The 19,559-nt window shown below is 41.4% G+C and overlaps 1 protein-coding gene across 7 annotated transcripts in view; it reads left to right on the plus strand.

The window, feature by feature from the left end:
- The window catches only part of DAZAP1 (DAZ associated protein 1), a 37,225-nt gene that overhangs the window by 5,699 nt on the left and 11,967 nt on the right, over window positions 1–19,559 (plus strand). For 6 of the 7 annotated variants that reach the window (XM_075825406.1, XM_075825407.1, XM_075825404.1 and 3 more), the window contains exons 3-8: window positions 9,008–9,174; window positions 10,830–10,895; window positions 11,065–11,178; window positions 13,394–13,442; window positions 16,061–16,143; window positions 19,293–19,446. In XM_075825406.1, coding sequence (XP_075681521.1) covers window positions 9,008–9,174; window positions 10,830–10,895; window positions 11,065–11,178; window positions 13,394–13,442; window positions 16,061–16,143; window positions 19,293–19,446 — 633 coding nt within the window. Of the gene's footprint in view, window positions 1–9,007; window positions 9,175–10,829; window positions 10,896–11,064; window positions 11,179–13,393; window positions 13,443–16,060; window positions 16,144–19,292; window positions 19,447–19,559 lie in introns of those variants that run through there. The other variant, XM_075825410.1, reaches the window with a different exon arrangement.

Raw genomic sequence — 19,559 nt, forward strand, 5'->3', positions numbered from 1 at the left:
GTCGACCGACTTCTAAAGTCTACTGTGTAATGTCTAGGCCTTCACTCCTCTATGAAAGCTCTTGGCCTTGTCAGGTACATAAAGCTGCAGAAAAAAAATGCTTTTCGAAGGTGCTTACAATTTAAACCCATATTGTTGAACAGATTATCCGGAAATGTCTGAGGGGGCCCCACCAATCACTAGAACGGAAGCCCCCATTTCTCCCCACTGCAACTACAGTGATGGAGAGTTTGTATAGGTGGTCACGTATGCATCCTGCAGCTCCATTCATTGTCTCTGGGACTCACCTAAAACAGCCATTCTAGTGATCGGTGGGGCCATCTGCGAGTCATGTCAAAAGGAGGACATGAGAGCACAATATGCACACTAAAAATCTGTTTGCCAGACCTTAATTTTTCTTTACCTAAATATTATTCTATTTATATTTTTACACCCTGTGCTAAGGAGAGTATATAGGCTTGCTTGCAGCACTAATCTTGTGACTTCTGGACTCCAACTCAGATGTTGAGTGCTGTATCTTTTTGCTATGTGTTACTGATGACATCATAATTTTTTAGAGAAGAAGCAAGGAAGTAGTTTCTGGAGGCACCCCTATACCTACTACAGAGAGCAGAAAAGTGGATGTCAAATCTGCAAACCAATTTTAGGCCTCTTTCATATGGCAGTATTTTACTTCAGTATTGTAAGCTAAAACCAGAAGTGGAATGTAAAACAAAGATTTGTGCCTCTTCCGTCTTTTGCACCCACTATTGGTTTTGGCTTACACATACTGAAGCAAAATATTGACAAATACTGTTTGGTGGACAACTATTCCGGACTACTCCGCCAAGTGTGCGTGTGTTCTTCAATAGGGAGAAAGCCGCTGCTAGACTACTGGCAGCGGCTTATATCCAAGCAAACAAAAGGATCGTGCATGTTTAAATTTAACATGCCAGACCCTTCTCTCTCCCGACATCTGTCGGGGGAGAGTCGGGACGCCACTTTGCACATTAGATGGGCGGCTGGTTTAGTCAAACTCAGCGGGTTTGGCCGACAAATTTAATTTGTATGGCCAACTTAAAGGGGTTTTCCCACGAGGGCCATTTATGAAATATCCACTGGATATGGCAGATGGATGTGGGACCCACCTCTGTGACCCGCAACTATCTCTAGAACGGGGCCCCCTAAACCCCGTTCTAACTTTTTCTGCTCCCTCTGCCTCCCCGGCCACTTCCTGACCATATGGTCGGGAGTTACGAAAACAGCGTAGCTCGCTGAGCTACGCTGTTTCCATAACTCCCATAGTACTGAATAGCAGTTATGGAAGCAGCGTAGCATGCGAGCTACGCAGTTTCTGTAACTACCATTCAATTCTATGGGGTTTACGGAAACCGCGTAGATCCGCAAGCTACACGGTTTTCTCCTTCATGGTCGGAAATCAGCCGGAACACACACAGAACAGTGTTTAAGGGCCCCGTTCTCGGCGGAGCGCTTCTGCCCTTTTATTTTTGCAATCGATGCAGGTTTTAGTACCTGGACCACGACCGATCAAAACTTCTGACATGTCCTCATTGTGAGACGTAGCCCAATAGTGTCCTTTTGGCCTCCGTCTGGCTATAAACATCAGTAAACCAGAAAAAAAAGCGTAAGGGATAGTGTAGTAGACCACGCTATTCTATCCAGCGGAATCCAGTGAAACAAACGTATACTTTTTTTTTCTTTAACATGGTAGCCTGTAGGAAATGGATTGTACTGTATGGCATCTGTTAAACACCTACATCATCAGCTTTTCAATAACTTCATGACCGATCAGTTAAATTAATGCAATTCTAGCCGATGGGTGGCAGATGCTTTAAATGAATGCCTAACTGGTATCCGTTACCTGTCGGCATTTGATACAGGGACACTACAGCCTTTGGGTGGTGGATCCCACTGTTGGGCATCAGCCAAAATTTGTTTAACGGGAGCTATTCCAGATGAATGCATCAAACATAGGCCAAAAAAACCGTGATGTGAACAGTGCCTAACGTATAAAATACTGCCATACCACAATAATACACCATGTGTCACCATAACATGATCCTTTGTAATTTTTCCTCCATTGATTTACAGTCTGAGTGCACTGCCAATATTGTACCAGCATAGATTTAGACTTCCATTTAATCAGTATGAAGGATCATTTTATCAAAGATGTAGAATTATTATTATATTAGTAAATCAGGAGTCAGAGCAGCAACCAAAGTTGTTACATTGTAAGGCTTCATGCTTCAGTCTTTTTTCCTTCAGGGTGCTAGCTGTTTTTCAGACAGCACCCTGACCCATTAATTTCAATGGGGCCATGCACACTTCAGTTTTTTTGACCGTTCCGTTCTGACAAAACTAGAGCATGTCCTACTTTGGTCCGAGATTCCGTGACCGTAAGGCCCATGCAAGTCAATGGGGCCATCAAAAAAACTGAAGCCACACGGAAGGCGTCCGTGTGCCGTCCGTGTGTGACGGAGCCGTTGCCTAGCGGCGGGCGGGCAGAGGTACACACATACATACATACATACATACATACATACATACATACATACATACATACATACTGCACTAATCGGCAGCCACTTCTCTCTGTCAGCACTAATAGAGAGAAGAGGCTGCTGATCAGTGCTGGAACGCAGCGATATTCAGAAAGATAAGTTCATACGTCCCACGGCCGTTGTCTTGGTGACGCGTCCCTCTTCTGACATCCAGTCCGATCCCTCTGGATGACGCGTCAGTCCATGTGACCGCTGCAGCCTGTGATTGGCTGCAGCGGTCACATGGTCTATAACGTCATCTCAGGAGGCCGGACTTGTGGAAGAAGCAGGGAGTTCTGGGTAAGTAGTAACTTTATTTTTTTTCTTGTTTTTTTTTTTTCTTTAAAGAGGCTCTGTCACCAGATTTTGCAACCCCTGTCTGCTATTGCAGCAGATCGGCGCTGCAATGTAGATAAGAGTAACGTTTTTATTTTTAAAAAACGAGCATTTTTGGCCAAGTTATGACCATTTTTGTATTTATGCAAATGAGGCTTGCTAAAGTCCAACTGGGCGTGTTTAAAGTAAAAGTCCAACTGGGCGTGTATTATGTGCGTACATCGGGGCATGTTTACTACTTTTACTAGCTGGGCGTTCTGACGAGAAGTATCATCCACTTCTCTTCAGAACGCCCAGCTTCTGGCAGTGCACAGACACAGCCGTGTTCTCGAGAGAGCACACTGTGACGTCACTCACTTCCTGCCCCAGGTCCTGCATCGTGTCGGACGAGCGAGGACACATCGGCACCAGAGGCTACAGTTGATTCTGCAGCAGCATCGGCGTTTGCAGGTAAGTCGATGTAGCTACTTACCTGCAAACACTGATGCTGCTGCAGAGTCAACTGTAGACTCTGGTGCCGATGTGTCCTCGCTCGTCCGACACGATGCAGGACCTGGGACAGGAAGTGAGTGACGTCACAGCGTGATCTCTCGAGAACACGCTGTGTGTCTGTGCACTTCCAGAAGCTGGGTGGTAACGAACAGAAGTGGATGATGCTGATTCGTCAGCATCATACACTCCCATTCCCAACGCCCAGCTAGTAAAAGAAGTAAAAACGCCCCGATGTACACACACAATACACGCCCAGTTGTACTTTTACTGTAAACACGCCCAGTTGGACTTTTGCAAGCCTCATTTGCATAAATACAAAAATGGTCATAACTTGGCCAAAAATGCTCGTTTTTTAAAAATAAAAACGTTACTGTAATCTACATTGCAGCGCCTATCTGCTGCAATAGCAGATAGGGGTTGCAAAATCTCTTGACAGAGCCTCTTTAATGAACCATTAATCTATATTGTGAGATCCGCGCATGGTATTTCCTGTCTAGCGGTAGTCTCTGTCCAGGGTGCTGAAAGAGTTAAAGGGCTGCACTGATCATCAGTAACTTTCAGCAACCTGGACAGTGAGTACCGCTGGACAGGGAATAGCATGTGCGGCACTCACAATATCGTGTACATAGTGTGAACTGAAACACGGAAGTGTACACGGGAAACACTGTTCCAATCACGGACACACGGATCCGTGAAAAACGACTGTGAAAACGGTGATAGGAGTGTGCATGAGGCCTAATTCGTTTCAGATGTAATGTTTTCTTGTGGCGGCCATTTTTGCAAAAGTGACAACAGGAATTGCAGCCATGTTGGTTTTTCACCTTTGCATTTGCTTCTCAGTAAGGCCCCATGCATACGACCGTAATAAACGGACCCATTCACTTTAGTTGAACGCGGACACCTTTCCGTATCGCTACGGATAAGTGTCCGTTCTGCAGAACTGTGCCGGGAATTATGGAGCATGTCCGTTCTTGGTCCGCAATTGCGGCACGGACTCCATAGAAGTCTATGGGGGAAGCCAAAATTGCGGATGGCTACGGAGGTGCGTCCGCAAATACGGATAGCCATCAGCACAAATAGAAGTGTTGCTAAGCAACACAAAGGGGATTTCCCATCAACCAAGCCTCTTCTTTTTTTTTTTTTGGGCAGATCCGTATATACGGATGCACTACGGACCGTATTTGCGGATACCATTCAGCAGAAATGGGTACGTTGCTGATGACTATAAAGCAATACGGAACCGTAAATTGCTGTTTTCTTTGAATCCAGCCTTAAAAAAAAATGTGATAGAAAGTGATCAAAAAGTCGCGCCTACTCCAAAATGGTACCAATAAAAACTACAAGTCGTCCCGCAATAAAAAGCCCTCATACAACTGCATCGGCGAAAAAATAAAAACTTTACGGCTCTTCAAATATGGAGACACAAAACAAATAATTTGGGGAAAAAGTGTTTTTACTGTGTAAAAGTAGTAAAACATACAAACACTATACAAATTTGGTATCGTTGCAATCGCAACAACCCGCTGAATAAAGTTATTTATACAACACGGTAAACGGCGTAAATTTAGGACGCAAAAAAGTATGGCGAAATTGCTGGTTTTTTTTCTATTCCCCCCCCCCCCCTCCCCCAAAAAAAAGTTAATAAAAGTTAATCATCAAATTCTATGTACCCCAAAATGGTGCTATTAAAAATTACAACTTGTCCCGCAAAAAACAAGACCTTATACAGCTATGTCGACGCAAAAATAAAAAGGTTATAGCTCTTGGAATGCGACGATGGAAAACAGTAAAAAATGGCTTGGTCATTGTCTAAAATAGGCTGGTCATTAAGGGGTTAACCCCTTATTGACCACCAATACGCCGTTTCACGTTGGTCACTAAGGGGCCTTAAGCTTTTAACGTTGGCCCAGTCTAAGTCCTGCACGGGTTTACTTCGATTGCGGCCGTTTAACCTCTTAAATGCCGCTGTCAATAGTGACCGCGGCATTTAATGTGTTTACAGAGGGCGTGAGCTCCCCCTGTCACCCATCGGCAGCCCGCAAATGCAATCACGGGTCTCCGATGGGGTGTCATGGCAGCCGGGGGCTTGATAAAAGCCCCCAGGTCTGCCCTGGACATATGCCTATTAGGACGCTCCAGAGGCACGTCCTAATAGATTGCCTGTCAGTATACCAAAGCATTATTGCCTGTCAGTGTAAAATGAAGTATATCAAAAGCATTATAGCAGCGATCTAAAGATCGCACAGTAAAGTCCCCTAGTGGGACTAATAAAATAAGTAATGAATGTGAAATAAAGATTAATAATAAAAATGACAGTAAAAAAATAAATGTTTTTCCATAAAAAGTGGTTTTATTTAGTAAAAGTGTAAAAAATCAAAGTACACATATGTGGTATCGCCGTGACCATAATGACTCCATTAATAGAGTTAATATGTAATTTAAACCGCAAGGTGAACACCGTAAAAACAAACCGCAAAAAACAATGGCGAAATTGCATTTTTTCCCATTGCCCCCCAAAAGTCATAATAAAAATGAATCAATAAGTCCCATGCACCCCAAAACAGTACCAACCAAAACTACATCTCGTCCCGCAAAAAACAAGCTCAAAAAATAACTACATTGATGGAAAAATAAAAAAATTACGCCTCTTGGAAAGCGACGATGCAAAAACAAATAATTTTAGTTCAAAAGTGTGTTTATTGTGCAAAAGTCGTAAAACATAAAAACCCTCTACATATGTGGTATCGCCGTAATCGTACCGACCCATAGAATAAAGGTAACATGTTATTTACACCGCACAGTGAACGGCGTCAATTTAAAACGCATAGAACAGTGGTGGAATTTCAGGGTTTTTTTAATAATCCCCCCTCAAAAAAAGTTAATAAAAAATTCTATGTACCCTAAAATGATGCTATTAAAAAGTACAACTAATCTCGCAAAAAACAAGTCCTCATACAGCTATATCGACGAAAAAATAAAGAAGTTATAGCTCTTTGAATTCGACTATAGAAAAACGGATAAAATATCTTGGTCATTAGGGCCTAAAATGGGCTGGTCACTAAGGGGTTAAGAAACAAATTAGCATAAATCTAAAATAGCTCATAACTTCCTCAAAAATGATCGTTTTTCAAAATAAAAACCACTGCTGTTATGTACATTACAGCGCCCATCAGACTATGTAGGAGATAGGGCACTTATAATCTGGTGACAGAGCCTCTTTAACCCCTTAATGACCGGGCCATTTTGCACGTTAATGACCAAGGATTATTTTTTGTTTTATCACGGTCGCATTCCAAGAGTCGTAACTTTTTTTTTTATTCCGTCGACATAGCCGTATAAGTGCTTGTTTTTTGCGGGACGAGTTGTCTTTTGTAATTGTACCATTTTTAGATGCTTATAACATATTGATTAACTTTTATTAACTTTATTTTAGGAGAGAATTGAAAATAAGCAGCTATTCCAGCATTAATTTTCACGTTATAAATTTACGCCGTTTACTATGCAGCGTAAATAACATGTTAACTTTATTCTGTGGGTCGGCACGATTACAGGGATACCAAATATGTAAAGGTTTTATATGTTTTTCCTACGTTTGCACAATAAAAAGCCTTTTAGAAAAAAATTACTTGTTTTTGCATCGCCGCATTCCAAGAGACATAATTTTTTTTATTTTTCCGTCGATGTGGTCGTATGGGGGCTTTATTTTTGCGGGCCAATGTGTAGTTTTCATTAGTACTATTTTGGGGTACATAGGACTTATAGATTAACTTTTATTTAATTTTTTATGGGGGGAATGGGAGAAAAGAGAGAATTTTGCCGTTTTTTGCGTTTTTTTTGGACGCCGTTCATCCGGCGGTTTAATTAATGTGTTAATTTTATTGGTCAAGTTGTTACAATCGCGGGGATACCATATATGTGTATGTGTGATTTTGTTTTGACACTTTTACTGAATAAAACCACTTTTTGGGCAAAAAAAGTAGTTTTATTTGATTTCGACTGTAATTATTATTTTTTTTTTCAACAAACTTTATTTAACTGATTGACATTTTTTTTTTTTTTTAGTCCCACCAAGGGACTTCACTATGCGATCTGCCGATCGCATATATAATGCTTTTGGTATACTTAGGCAATAATGCTTGGGTATACTGTCAGTGTAAAACTGACAGGCAACCTGTTAGGTCATGCCTCCGGCATCGCCTAACAGGCAGTTGCGGAAGACAGACCTGGGGGTCTTTGTTAGACCCCCGGCTGTCATGGAAACCCGACGGCGACCCGCGATTTGTTTGCGGGGGCGCCGATCGGGTGACCGAGGGAGCTCCCTCCCTCTGTCAAACACATTAGATGCCGCTGTCACTATTGACAGCGACATTTAATGGGTTAAACTGCCGGAATCGGAGCGCGCTTCGATTCCGGCAGTTGCAGCAGGAGCCAGGCTGTGTATAACAGCCGTGCTCCTGCCGCTGATCGCATGGGTACGCTGTCAGTACCCGCGCCATCACAGGACGGATATATCCGTCGTCCTGCGCGAACTAGCAGCTGCTGAGGACGGATATATCAGTCCTTCGGCGTTAAGGAGTTAAGCAAGGTTGTTGTTTTTTTGTTTTGTATTTTAGACCACTTTTTTTTATTTTTTTATCATACCTTGTTTTATTGATTTTTCAAAATTATACAGTACAAAAATAAACACACACATACTTTTTAATTGCTTTTTATTTAAAAAAAAATATGGTTTGACTTTTTGAGATACAGCTTCTGTGTTTTCTGGATACATAGAAGCTGTATCTTGCACCCGAATCAGTCAAGTCTGTGGGACTGACTGCTTCGGTGACAGCGGGATCCAGCTGTTATCGATCACATCTATAAGTTCAAGGCCTTTTTCAGACGAGCGTGTACATTTTGCTTCCGCGAAAAAAAAACAACTATTTCATGCATTTCAGTTCCGTGTGGCATCAGTTTTTCATATCCGTGTTTCTGCAGGTCTGTTTTTTTTTTTTCTCACCATTTCCTTAGCAAATGCGTGAAAAACAGGCGGCACACGGATGTCGTCCATGTGCTATCTGTGTTTTTCACACACCCATACTACGACATTCAGTGAGTTTCTCGCAACGGACACGCGCTGCATGAAAAAACACGCATGTCTGCATAGCCCCATTGATTTGCTTGGGTCAGTGTGCTGTCGGCTATTTCAACGGGCAGCACACAGACGTAAAATACGGCCTAAGTCTGCAGGGCCCTGGACTCCAGGGTCCCTTCTGTTCGTAAAGTACCTGTTTCACCATCAGACACCAAGTCAGATGTTGTATGATGTGCCTAGGTGTAGGGTAACTATTTCTGCTCCGTAAACTTACGGAACCCCGATTGGCTGCACTAGAAGAAGCTTGATGTGTACTATTTATACATTTAACTCCATAATAAAACATTATGAATTCTGTTTTTGCAGGGGATTTAGAGCTCTGTTTTAGAAAAACACGTTTTTGATCATTGTAAAGATATATTATGCAACGAATCGGTACAGAATGTAGAACCTTAAAAAAACAATATTCACTTTTAAGGACATTTGTAACAGACTGTAACTGTATAAATACTATGCTAAGACTTGCTATAACACCTAATCTACATACATACTTGTATTTATACAGAAACCCTGCGCAGTTACTTCTCCCAGTATGGAGAAGTCGTTGACTGTGTGATAATGAAAGACAAAACAACAAATCAGTCAAGAGGATTTGGGTTCGTAAAATTTAAAGATCCCAACTGTGTTGGCACAGTCCTGGCCAGCAGACCTCACACGCTGGATGGCAGAAATGTAAGTATACCTTTTTGTTTCCTGTGGTAAGTGTGTATCTTGTGCTATGAGTATTTCTCTTAACGGGGAAGTACCATATTGAACTGAATCCATTACATCCCCACCAATGCTGACTGCACATAAAAATTGGCGTTTTGCAACTTTTTAAAATAGGTTAGCAATAGGGGTGTTCCTAATGACGCGCCATTGTAACTGATAAGAAAAGTGTAACCGTAATCTCTTATAAAGACTGTCACAGACTTAAAGCAGTTTTACACCGGCCGACACACGGCCAGTGCAGCGCACGCCGATAAACGAGGCATCGCTCCTGTCACACGGAGCTATGGATGGAGACGGCCGCTCGTTACTCCGATCGCTCGTTCCCGTACATTATCTTGTCGCCAGAGATGTGCTGCCGACAACGATAATCTTTTACTTTTTTTTAAAGAGAACCTTTCACCTCCCCATAAATGTGCAGCATGTAATGGGGAGGGCTGAACAAACCCCGGGGCACTTTACATTTTTTTTATACCTCCCTTCGTTATTTAGATATCGGTGCCGTTATATTTGGCATCCGATATTTAAATAACCCCCTGAACTGTCAGCGGGGCGTGTACTGGCAAGGGGGCGTGTTACTATGGCTGTGACACTGTCCAATCAGATACAGACCGTGTTACAGCAAGAGCGAGATTAGTGAGTGTGCGCGCACACGCTCGCACTCTTCAGCTTTCAAGATTCGTTTTCTGCCGAACTGGCAAGGGTGCGTGTCACTGCTACGGACAGTGTAAGAGCTGTGGAGAGGAGAGCGCGCTCTCATCTCTTCAGCTCTTGCGAGAGATCAGTCTTGTATTGTCTGCCGAACTGGCAAGGGGTCGTGTCACTTCTACGGACAGTGTATGAGCTGGGGAGCGCTTACACTGTCCGTAGCAGTGACGCCCTCTTGCCAGTTCGGCAGACAAAGTACAACACTGATCTCTCGCAAGAGATGAGAGGGCATGCGTGCTCTCCTCTCCACAGCTCTTGCACTGTCCGTAGCAGCAGAGAAACGCCCCCTTGCCAGTTCGGGTGGAAAGACTGCTCTTCAAAGCTGAAGAGTGAGAGCGGGTTGGAAACTCTACTAAAGGACTAATTCAATGCAAGCAAGTGCAGGTGTTATATATATATATATATATATATATATATATATATATATATATATATATATATATATATATATATATATATATATATATATTTTATTAATTTATTATTTTATTTATTTTTATCATGGGAATCTTCATTACGTTCTTCACAAACATTAAAAAAAATCTTTCCTAGAATGATCCAACGAAATATTGTAATTTGGACAGCTAGCTTAACTGGTTCACTTGTGCACTGCAAAAAAAATAATTGGTAAGACCAGGCTTAATATGTGGGGTTTATTTTTGCTGTGGGAGCCACGACAATTTTAGTTTTTTTTTGTAATTCTGCAACACTGGTTGGATAAAAATAAGTCATTTTTATTCCTCCATAGTAAAAAGCATTTTGCTATGTTAGCATTTTGTTTTTTTTGTGCATCTTCAACTTATCTAGCCGATATCTAAAGCTAAAAATACATAAATTTTGTATCTTGTTGTTCCTGATCTTGTTGGTGCCTCCAGTTTAGAAGGTGTTTTGTATGCTTTTTATTTTTTTAGATTGATCCAAAGCCCTGCACTCCTCGGGGAATGCAACCTGAAAGGACCAGGCCAAGAGATGGATGGGTAAGGGAGTGTGATACGAACTATTTATTGGGGGAATAATACAGGGAAATAATTTAGAAATTAAATCGTCATGAAGATGAAATACAGTATATTTTTGAGGGGAGCAGTATGCATTAAACTGGAGCTAGATATGGTGTAGACACAGAACATGTATTATTTGTTTGTACAGCAACAGAAGAGCCCTAGAAGTGACAGCAATAAATCTAGCAAGATATTTGTGGGTGGAATTCCACATAACTGTGGGGAAGCTGAACTGAGAGATTACTTCAAGCGCTTTGGAGTGGTAAGTCTAGCATTCCAGTGTGTCTTTGTCTACCTTGATAGATCATATGTTATACACAGACTTCTCTTTAGGCCTTTTTCACAGAAATGTATTTCTCGTCTGTGTGCTGTCCGTTTTAGTCATAGGGGCTATTCACACATCCGTTTTTTTCAACAGTATCTATTGTGCGAATATCAAAGCATGCCCTATTCTGGTCCGCATTTGCGCACCAGACTTTCCCATTGAAATGTTTTGGTGCGTGAATAAAAAAACGTACAGTACACAGACTACATCCTTGTGCTGTCCGTTTTTCAGGGATCGGTTGCTAAAGAAATGCAGGAAAAAAAAATTTGAGGAACAAGTAAGTTATTGCAGGGAAGAAAAATGGAAGCGACACACATTCATATTGATAAAAAGCAGTCTGCTTTTAGCAGACACAATTTAGACACACGTGTGAGTAAGGCTTAATCCGTTAGTGATCGCCAATACGCCTTTTCATGGTGGCCTCTAACGGGCTTCATTCTGAGGCATACGCCTTTTGACGGCGCTGAATCAGAATAAATCTGCACCGCCGGGAGCAGTTAAAACTCCCTGCTCTCAGCTACCTCTGAACTTGGGGCAGCCCTGCTCGAGCGGACGGTTTGAAATACGCTTGTTTAACCCCTTAGATGCGGCTCAGTAGCGAGCGCTGCATGTAAGTGGTTTTGGTGGGAGGGGCTCCCTCTCTCACCCCACTGTCAACCTGCAATGGAAGTCGGGAGACTAACAAAGGCCCCTAGGTCGGAGACTAACAAAGGCCCCTAGGTCTGCTAGTAGTGGATGTCTGCTAGGCTATACCAGAGCCAGTCTTACACTGACGGGCAGTAATACACTGCAATACAGAAGTATTGCAGTGTATTATAAAAGTGATCACATAATCGCACAGTAAAGTCCCCTAGTAGGACTAAAAAAAAAAAGTTAAAAGAAGTTTAATAAAGTTTATAATACATAAATAAAAATCCCAAATAAACCAACTTTTTTGCCTTACAAAATGCTTTATTATGAAAACAAAAAAGTAAAGTTACACGTTTGGTATCGCGCGTCCGTAACGACCCCAACTGTAAAGATATTTCGTTATTTAACCCCCACGGTCAACACCGTAAAAAAAAAAAATCATGCCAGAATTGCTATTTTCTGTTCATCCTGCCCTACAGAAAATGTGATAAAAAGTGATCAAAAAGTCGGATGTACTCCAAAATGGTACCAATAAAAACTACAAGTCGTCCTGCAAAAGAATCAGCGGAAAAATAAAAACGTTACGGCTCTTCAAATATGGAGACACAATAACAAATAATTTTGAAAAAAAGTGTTTTTACTGTGTAAAAGTAGTAAGACATAAAAAAATATATCCATTTGGTATTGTCGCAATTGTAACGATCCACTGAAGAAAATTATTTTTACCACATGGGAAACTTGTATGTAAATTTAGGACGCATAAAAGTGTGGTACTATTGCTTGTTTTTTTTTTTTTTTCTATCCGCCCCCAAAAAAGTTAATAAAAGTTAATCAATAAATTATATGTACCCCAAAATGGTGCTATTAAAAAATACAACTTGTCCCGCAAAAAACAAGACCTTATACAGCTATGTAGACGCAAAAATAAAAAAGTTATAGCTCTTTGTATGAGACGATGGAAAAACGTAAAAAATAGCTTGGTCACTAAAGGGTTTGTCCAGCTTCTGACAACTGATGACCTATCCACCGGATAGGTCATCGGTGCGGGTCCAACACCCGGACCTCGCACCAATAAGCCACTACGGCGGCCTGCGGACACCGGATGTTGTGGTGCATAATGCTATGGACGGAGCCCGGAAGCAGTTGGCACCTTACATAGCAATGCGGCCATGCTGCAGGTCTGCTCCTATCCACTTGACTAGGAGCAGAGCTGCAGTACTGCAGGTCGGCCACTGTTCCGTGGCCGGAGCTAACTGCTTCCGGCTTGTACATCCGGTGCACAAAGGCACCGGAGCAGCTGATGTGTGGGGGGCCCGGGTGTTGGACCCCCACAGATCATGTACTGATGGCCTATCCGGTGGATAGGTCATCAGTTGTCAGAACCTGGAAAACCCCTTTAAGGCCTAAAATAGGCTGGTCACTAGGGGATTAATATGAGCTGAGCTGCTGTTTGTACCTTCACTTTGCACTGTTTTCATAAATGAGCTGAATAATATACTAAAGGGTTGTCTGTTTTATATAGGTGACTGAAGTTGTGATGATTTATGATGCAGAGAAGCAGAGGCCGAGAGGTAAATAAAAGCTTATCCATCTTATTTTCCGAGCTCTTTCCTACTTCTCATTTGGATGGCAAACAGTTTTCCAAGTGACCGAGCTTCACACATTACCTGTCTTCACATTCTCCGGGGTTTAAGGCTCGCTCCACATTGCATTGAAAATGTTTTAGTATTTGTGCAAACTGACAGCCTTTGTAAATTGAGCTTAAATATCTTGAAATTATTACCCCCTCCCCCTTAACAAAAAAAAATCCCAAAAACTCTTAAGCAGCCCACTTTATTGTGCTGCGTGTTGGGTCATTTGCAAGCTGTGACGTTTGTGTCTCAGACATCTGACATGTTTCATTTTACATGAACTGCATTTTTTTATTTTTCAAACTGCCATCCTTTTCTTTTCCTTTTACACATGTTTAGTCCTTCTGAAATAATGCCAGTGCACCGATCAGAATCCTGGGTGTTCTGTATTGTGTGCCAGATGCATTGTGTCCTGTTTTCCAATTCAGTGTTCCTCTCCAGAGCCCAGGTCACGTGCTGGTGCTGGCCACAGAACATCCATTGCCTGCTTCATACATACTGTAAAAATTGTTTGCCATCTGAATGTCCTTCTATTCATCTTACCATTAGGACATATATACATATATATATATATATTAGCGTTACTTTTCATTTTAAGCTAAGATATATTTTGTTTCTCCATTCCTATCAATTTTAAGTTAAAGTATTGTTAAGTTTTGTTTTGTTGTTTGACTGTGATTAATGTTATCTCTCTAGCTTTCTTTTCTCTAGGTGTTTAAGCTCTCACTCAGGTACAGGCCAGTTTAGTTAGATAAGCTATGGGCACTATGTTTGAAGTGTAAACGAAGCATCAGTACTTTTTTTTTTTTATTTCTTTTTTTGGGGTTAATCATTTATGCGCTGTTAAATAGGCTTTAGTGATTTGATTCTGTGACTTAGACGCACGCACGCGCATGTGAATTCTTCTAAGATTGAATGAGTTTAAACCCTATTTGCAGTCCCTTGAGTTAATAAGTGTAAGATGATATGGCGCTAACACCACTAAATCTATCTCAAACCCTTTTGCAAGAGTGTCTATATTTTGGTTTGTAACCTTGGAAAACTATTGTCACTCACAAGCAGGATTGCCCCCAGATGCCTTGTTTTTTATTTGAAGAAGGTTGAATGTCCTTAAACATGTTAGGGCCTGTTCACATCAGCGTTGGCTTTCCAGGTGAACCCCGCAACGGAAAGTCAAACTGAAACCACAGCTTCCGTTCGTCACCATTCCGGCAGATTTCCGTTTTTCCGACGGAATCCATAGCTGAATCGACTGCGCTATTCCGTCAGAAAAACGGAAACCTGCCGGAATGGTGACGAATGGAAACCATTAGCAATGTTTGTCACCATTGATATCAATGGTGACTGAAACGGAAGCAGTGGTTTCAGTTTGACTTTCCATTTGACCTCCGGAAAGCGAATACTGATGTGAACAAGCCTTTAGAAATCTTATTGGCAGTTTTAAGGCCCTGAACATTTGTTCCCGATCGTCGCCCTGTGTAAACAGGACAATGGTCAGCCAATGATCGAGCTGATTGTATAGTTTATGCAGCAATTGATATTATCGTTGTCTACAGCACATCTCCCTCCCTGTGTAAACAGGGTGATGTGCTGCCGACATGATAGAAATGTATGGGGCCGAGCGATGGTAGTAACACTTCTCCCCATACCTAACCAATCTTTGCTCCTTGTGAAAGCGCTTGTTTACATGGCCAATGTCGGGCCGTGTAATAGGAGCCTTAGTTTGAGCTTAATTTCTCAACTTCCATTCAAGTGTGAAGGCAAGTGCTACTGAATGGACCAATTGATGGTAGTTATTTACTGATGCTTCATTTACACTTTACTCCAGGTAGTGTGGGAAAGCAAACTTTTCATTAATATTTTTTACCATGTCCTTTGCTCTTGCTGCTGACCGCAGGAATTGTTCTGCTGGATCTCAGCTTGGCCTGTATCTTTGTGTATTCATATAGCTTTCTTTCCAATTTATTTAGGCTCTGGGCTTTTCCAACCGTGTTGGAAAAGCTTCGGTAGTCCTTAGCTGTTATAGATATTGTATTTCCGTTTAACGCTTTAGAAAAGTTTATGGCTGCTGTCAGCACTAGCTGCAAAGCAAGATGCCACCAAGAAGGAAGCAGCAGGACTGCAAGCAACTTCACAGCACATGTTCCTTTCTCGAAATGGTCGGATGCCATTAATATGTAGAATTCAGTAGACCGTTGGTCACAACAAAAGATGTGTGTACATTGGTATTTCTTCAAAAAAAAGAATTGGGTGCGATCAAAAATCTTTTGTTTTGGCTACTGGGCCCCTGGCATTTATCCAGTGCTGACTTAGAAGATGCTATTAATGATGCTTTGGAACCAAGAACCAAATAAATTTCTTCCTGTGGCTACAATAATTCTTTGCACCTTTCCAATTCCCCCACTTGTCTGCATGCCGGGTGGCTTTGCCTGGAACTGCTGCAGTTGCTATAGCCTGATCCTGCTGCTGAGGTCTTGGTTTTGCTCCTAATACTGTTCATCATCCTGTTTTGTGTCACAACACCCTGCTACCTTGATTCACTCTTCGTCGTTGGCTAGGTTTTGGATTTATAACTTTCGAGGACGAACAATCAGTGGACCAGGCTGTCAACATGCATTTTCACGACATCATGGGCAAAAAAGTGTGTAGTTGTAGTTTTATTTTACCTTAAGACTAAGCCAAGTCTTGGGTAGCAGTCAATGTCCTTGGTGAATTGCTGATTTTGTGTGTGTTGGGGGGGGGGGGGGGGGTGTTCAATTATAAAGAGAAATCAGGGATGTCTTATAATGAAGAGAAGAGGGATGCTTGCTTTTTTTTTTTTTCTTTCATTCAGTGACTTCTTATTGTAGTTTTCTCTTAAAGGGAGTCTGTCAGGAGATGTTACTCTACTAAATGGCTGACACCACCAGGTAGCTATCAGGTAAGGATTAGGAACATACCATGGTTGAAGCTGTTACTGTTTGTGTCCGTGTAGAAAATGTTTTATTCTGCTGCGTGGCTTGTTCGCAGAGCCAGCAAGTGTCTAGCATCGAAGGCCTCTGCAGTTGATGGCTCTGCTCGTCTTCGTCATACATGCAGTGTTGTCAATCAACTGGGTAGGGGTTAGAGCGCTAGATGCTGGACACTTCCTAATTCTGGCAGAATAAAACCTATTTTTTACCCTGATGCAAGCAGTAACCTCTTCAACAATGGTATGTTCCTAAACCTTACCCGAAAGCTACCTAGCAGTGTCAGACATTTGGTAGCGTAAAATCTCCTGACAGACTACTTTTAAGTCACTGATCTGTGTTTGGTTCTCAAGGACATCTCTGCTGCCTAAGGTTTGGTTTGATGCCACTCCTTCTGACGTCATGAATATTTCAAATTTATTAGGGGGTTGGGATTTAATAAGTAAATTGTGTCATCATAATTTGTGCTTAGAAACTGTAAGATTTCATGAAGGACTGGTTGCTGTTACTGTTTCATTACTGAGTCACTTAACTGTGAATCTTTGGTATAAAAACCATGTTCTCCGTAGTTTAACCATTCTGCAGTAAAGTGATCTGTTCATACTGTGTTGTCATGTTTTGGAGGATTTCTAGTTCCATTGCTTACATTAGGGGTTGGCAATAATGTAGAATGAAAAGCTCAATCGTCATGATCATCACCATCCTTAGTTATTTGGTAGAAAAGTCAGTGCTATTATTTTAGTATAGGAGAGATGATTCAGTTTATATCCGTATGGAGACCATTTTTATAATGGCAAAAATGTTACGTAAGGGGTCACTGCGTCAGCTAATGGTGCCACATTTGGGACACCTTCATCAAAACTGAACAATATGTAATAAGAATTCAACAATAGTGTTTTGCCTATAAAACTGGCCTAAAAATGTAAGTCTTGTGTTTAGACTGACTGGTTAGCTTACATTTTGTTGGCACCATTATTTTAATGGTGGATATCCTGATAAAAGTATCTCCTGATATCCTGGAATCAGGAGAGTGATGGAAACTTTAGTGATCCTTTTATGCCATATTCGTTTTCATCTATTGTATCCATGGGCTTGCTAGACAGTCTGAACACCAGATACCAGTAAATTACCATTTAAGACTGAGTGTTTTTCAGACGCCTAAACAAAGTAATTTTGTTCCCTTGTATGTAGTGGCATTGAGTACAAGGGAAAATATACTAGATCAAATGTAGTGCAGTCTACAGCTGCTGATCTACTTTTTATGATGGTGTCTCAAGTAGTAAATACATATAGTAAGCCATAGTCCATATTGGAAATTTTGACTATTTCAATGTCGCATGTTAAATAGTGTTTAAAAATACATGACAAGAGGAGCTAACCTCTTAATCTACCCTGAGGAAGTTATAAAGGAACACAAACCTCCAAACTCCATGTGGGCGAAGACAAGGCTATGAAGTACTGCTAGTGGGTTGTAACTTAAAGGGAATGTGTCGCTAGAAATTTTATTCATTTTTTTTAGTTAAACAATTGTTATTTAAGTGATTACACATTGTTTGAATTTTTTCACAAGTCAGGAAATATTATAAATTAGATTCTAATTTATAACATTTCCATGTGCTGGTCGCTAGAGGGAGCAGTTCCCAAAATTGCAGCATGGTCAATGTGGTAAAGACACCTCATTGATTTATGCTGCAAATTTGGGGTGGACACACTCTCTAGTGTCCTCACACAATCCCCCCCCCCCCTCCCTTCTTCTGGCTGGTGCCAGGAGGAGGGGTGTGAATCTTCAAACCTCCTAAACTGTGCGCTGCCATTTTCTGAGCGACTGCACAGTGTAGGAGGATTAGATACAGTGCTCAGCAGACCGTATAACACGAACATAATACACACATCACATACACAAACATAACTTACCTGCTCCTGCCGCCTCCGCTCCTATTCCTTGTGCCTTCGCTTCCTTGAACATACGGCCGGAAGTCGTCATCTGACTGTCCACATGAAAATGGCACCGGATTTTGCTCTAACGAGCTTTAAAACGACGGCGTATGCGGTAGAGAATGGAACGGCTCCCGTTCATATACGGAGATGAAAAAAAAAATGGCAGCCCCATAGAGAAGTAAAAATAAAAAAAAAGTAGAACGCACAAACACAAATAAATAAATAAATTTTTTATTTTTTTTATCATACTAAAAGCAATATGATAAATAAAAAAATGTCATGACACATTCTCTTTAACAACACAGTATGAAGAATATGCTTCTTATTGACCAAACTGTCCATTTTGTATTACTTGCATGTTTTGTTTACTTTTTTGTTAGATATAGTGTAAGATTCTCTTACCACATCCATTCCCTCTGACATTATTTGCGAGTTAATTAAATTGAGATTCTTAAAGCGTTAGCCTGGGGAAGGTAAGTCTTTATCTTCCATTAGCTACTTTTAAAGCAGCCAATCAGCAGCCTCCTTAGCACCATCCCAGCCCTATGATATTGTCTGATGTGAGTGGAGCCTAGACTACTATTCATACGAAGTGCACCACTTTGCTGACCATCCTGACACTCACAGGGCCATACAGTTTGGATGAGAGCGTTGCTTTCTTGCTTTTTTATTTTTTAAAATTTTTTTAAGAGCTATATTAAGAATCCCTAGCGTTCCACAGAGTCTGAAATATATATAAATGATTTATACTGTACATGTCAAGTTTTTAAGAGACCCATATAGAGTCCTTAATATAATTAAAGTTAAGTATTAGAATGCTAAGCTTATTTAGAAGTATAATTTTGGGCGGGGAGTGGGCAGTAATCATTGAGCTATTTTCTGACCAATTTCTGTCTTTGTTTAGGTGGAAGTGAAACGTGCTGAGCCTCGCGATAGTAAAAGCCAATCATCTGGACCTGCAGGTTCTAACCAGTGGGGAAGTAGAGGAATGCAGAGCGCAGCCAATGGATGGACAGGACAGGCTCCTGCCACGTGGCCACAAAGCTACAGTCCACAAGGTGAGACTGACTACTGTAATGTTAAAACAAAGTAGTGTATGTGGAAAGAAATGGTTTCATGGGCGCTACTCAAGCTGTGTGTTCGGTTCATGTATCCTGAAACTTCCAGCGCT

Source organism: Rhinoderma darwinii, chromosome 1 (assembly GCF_050947455.1).
Source record: "Rhinoderma darwinii isolate aRhiDar2 chromosome 1, aRhiDar2.hap1, whole genome shotgun sequence".
Lineage (NCBI taxonomy): Eukaryota > Metazoa > Chordata > Amphibia > Anura > Rhinodermatidae > Rhinoderma > Rhinoderma darwinii.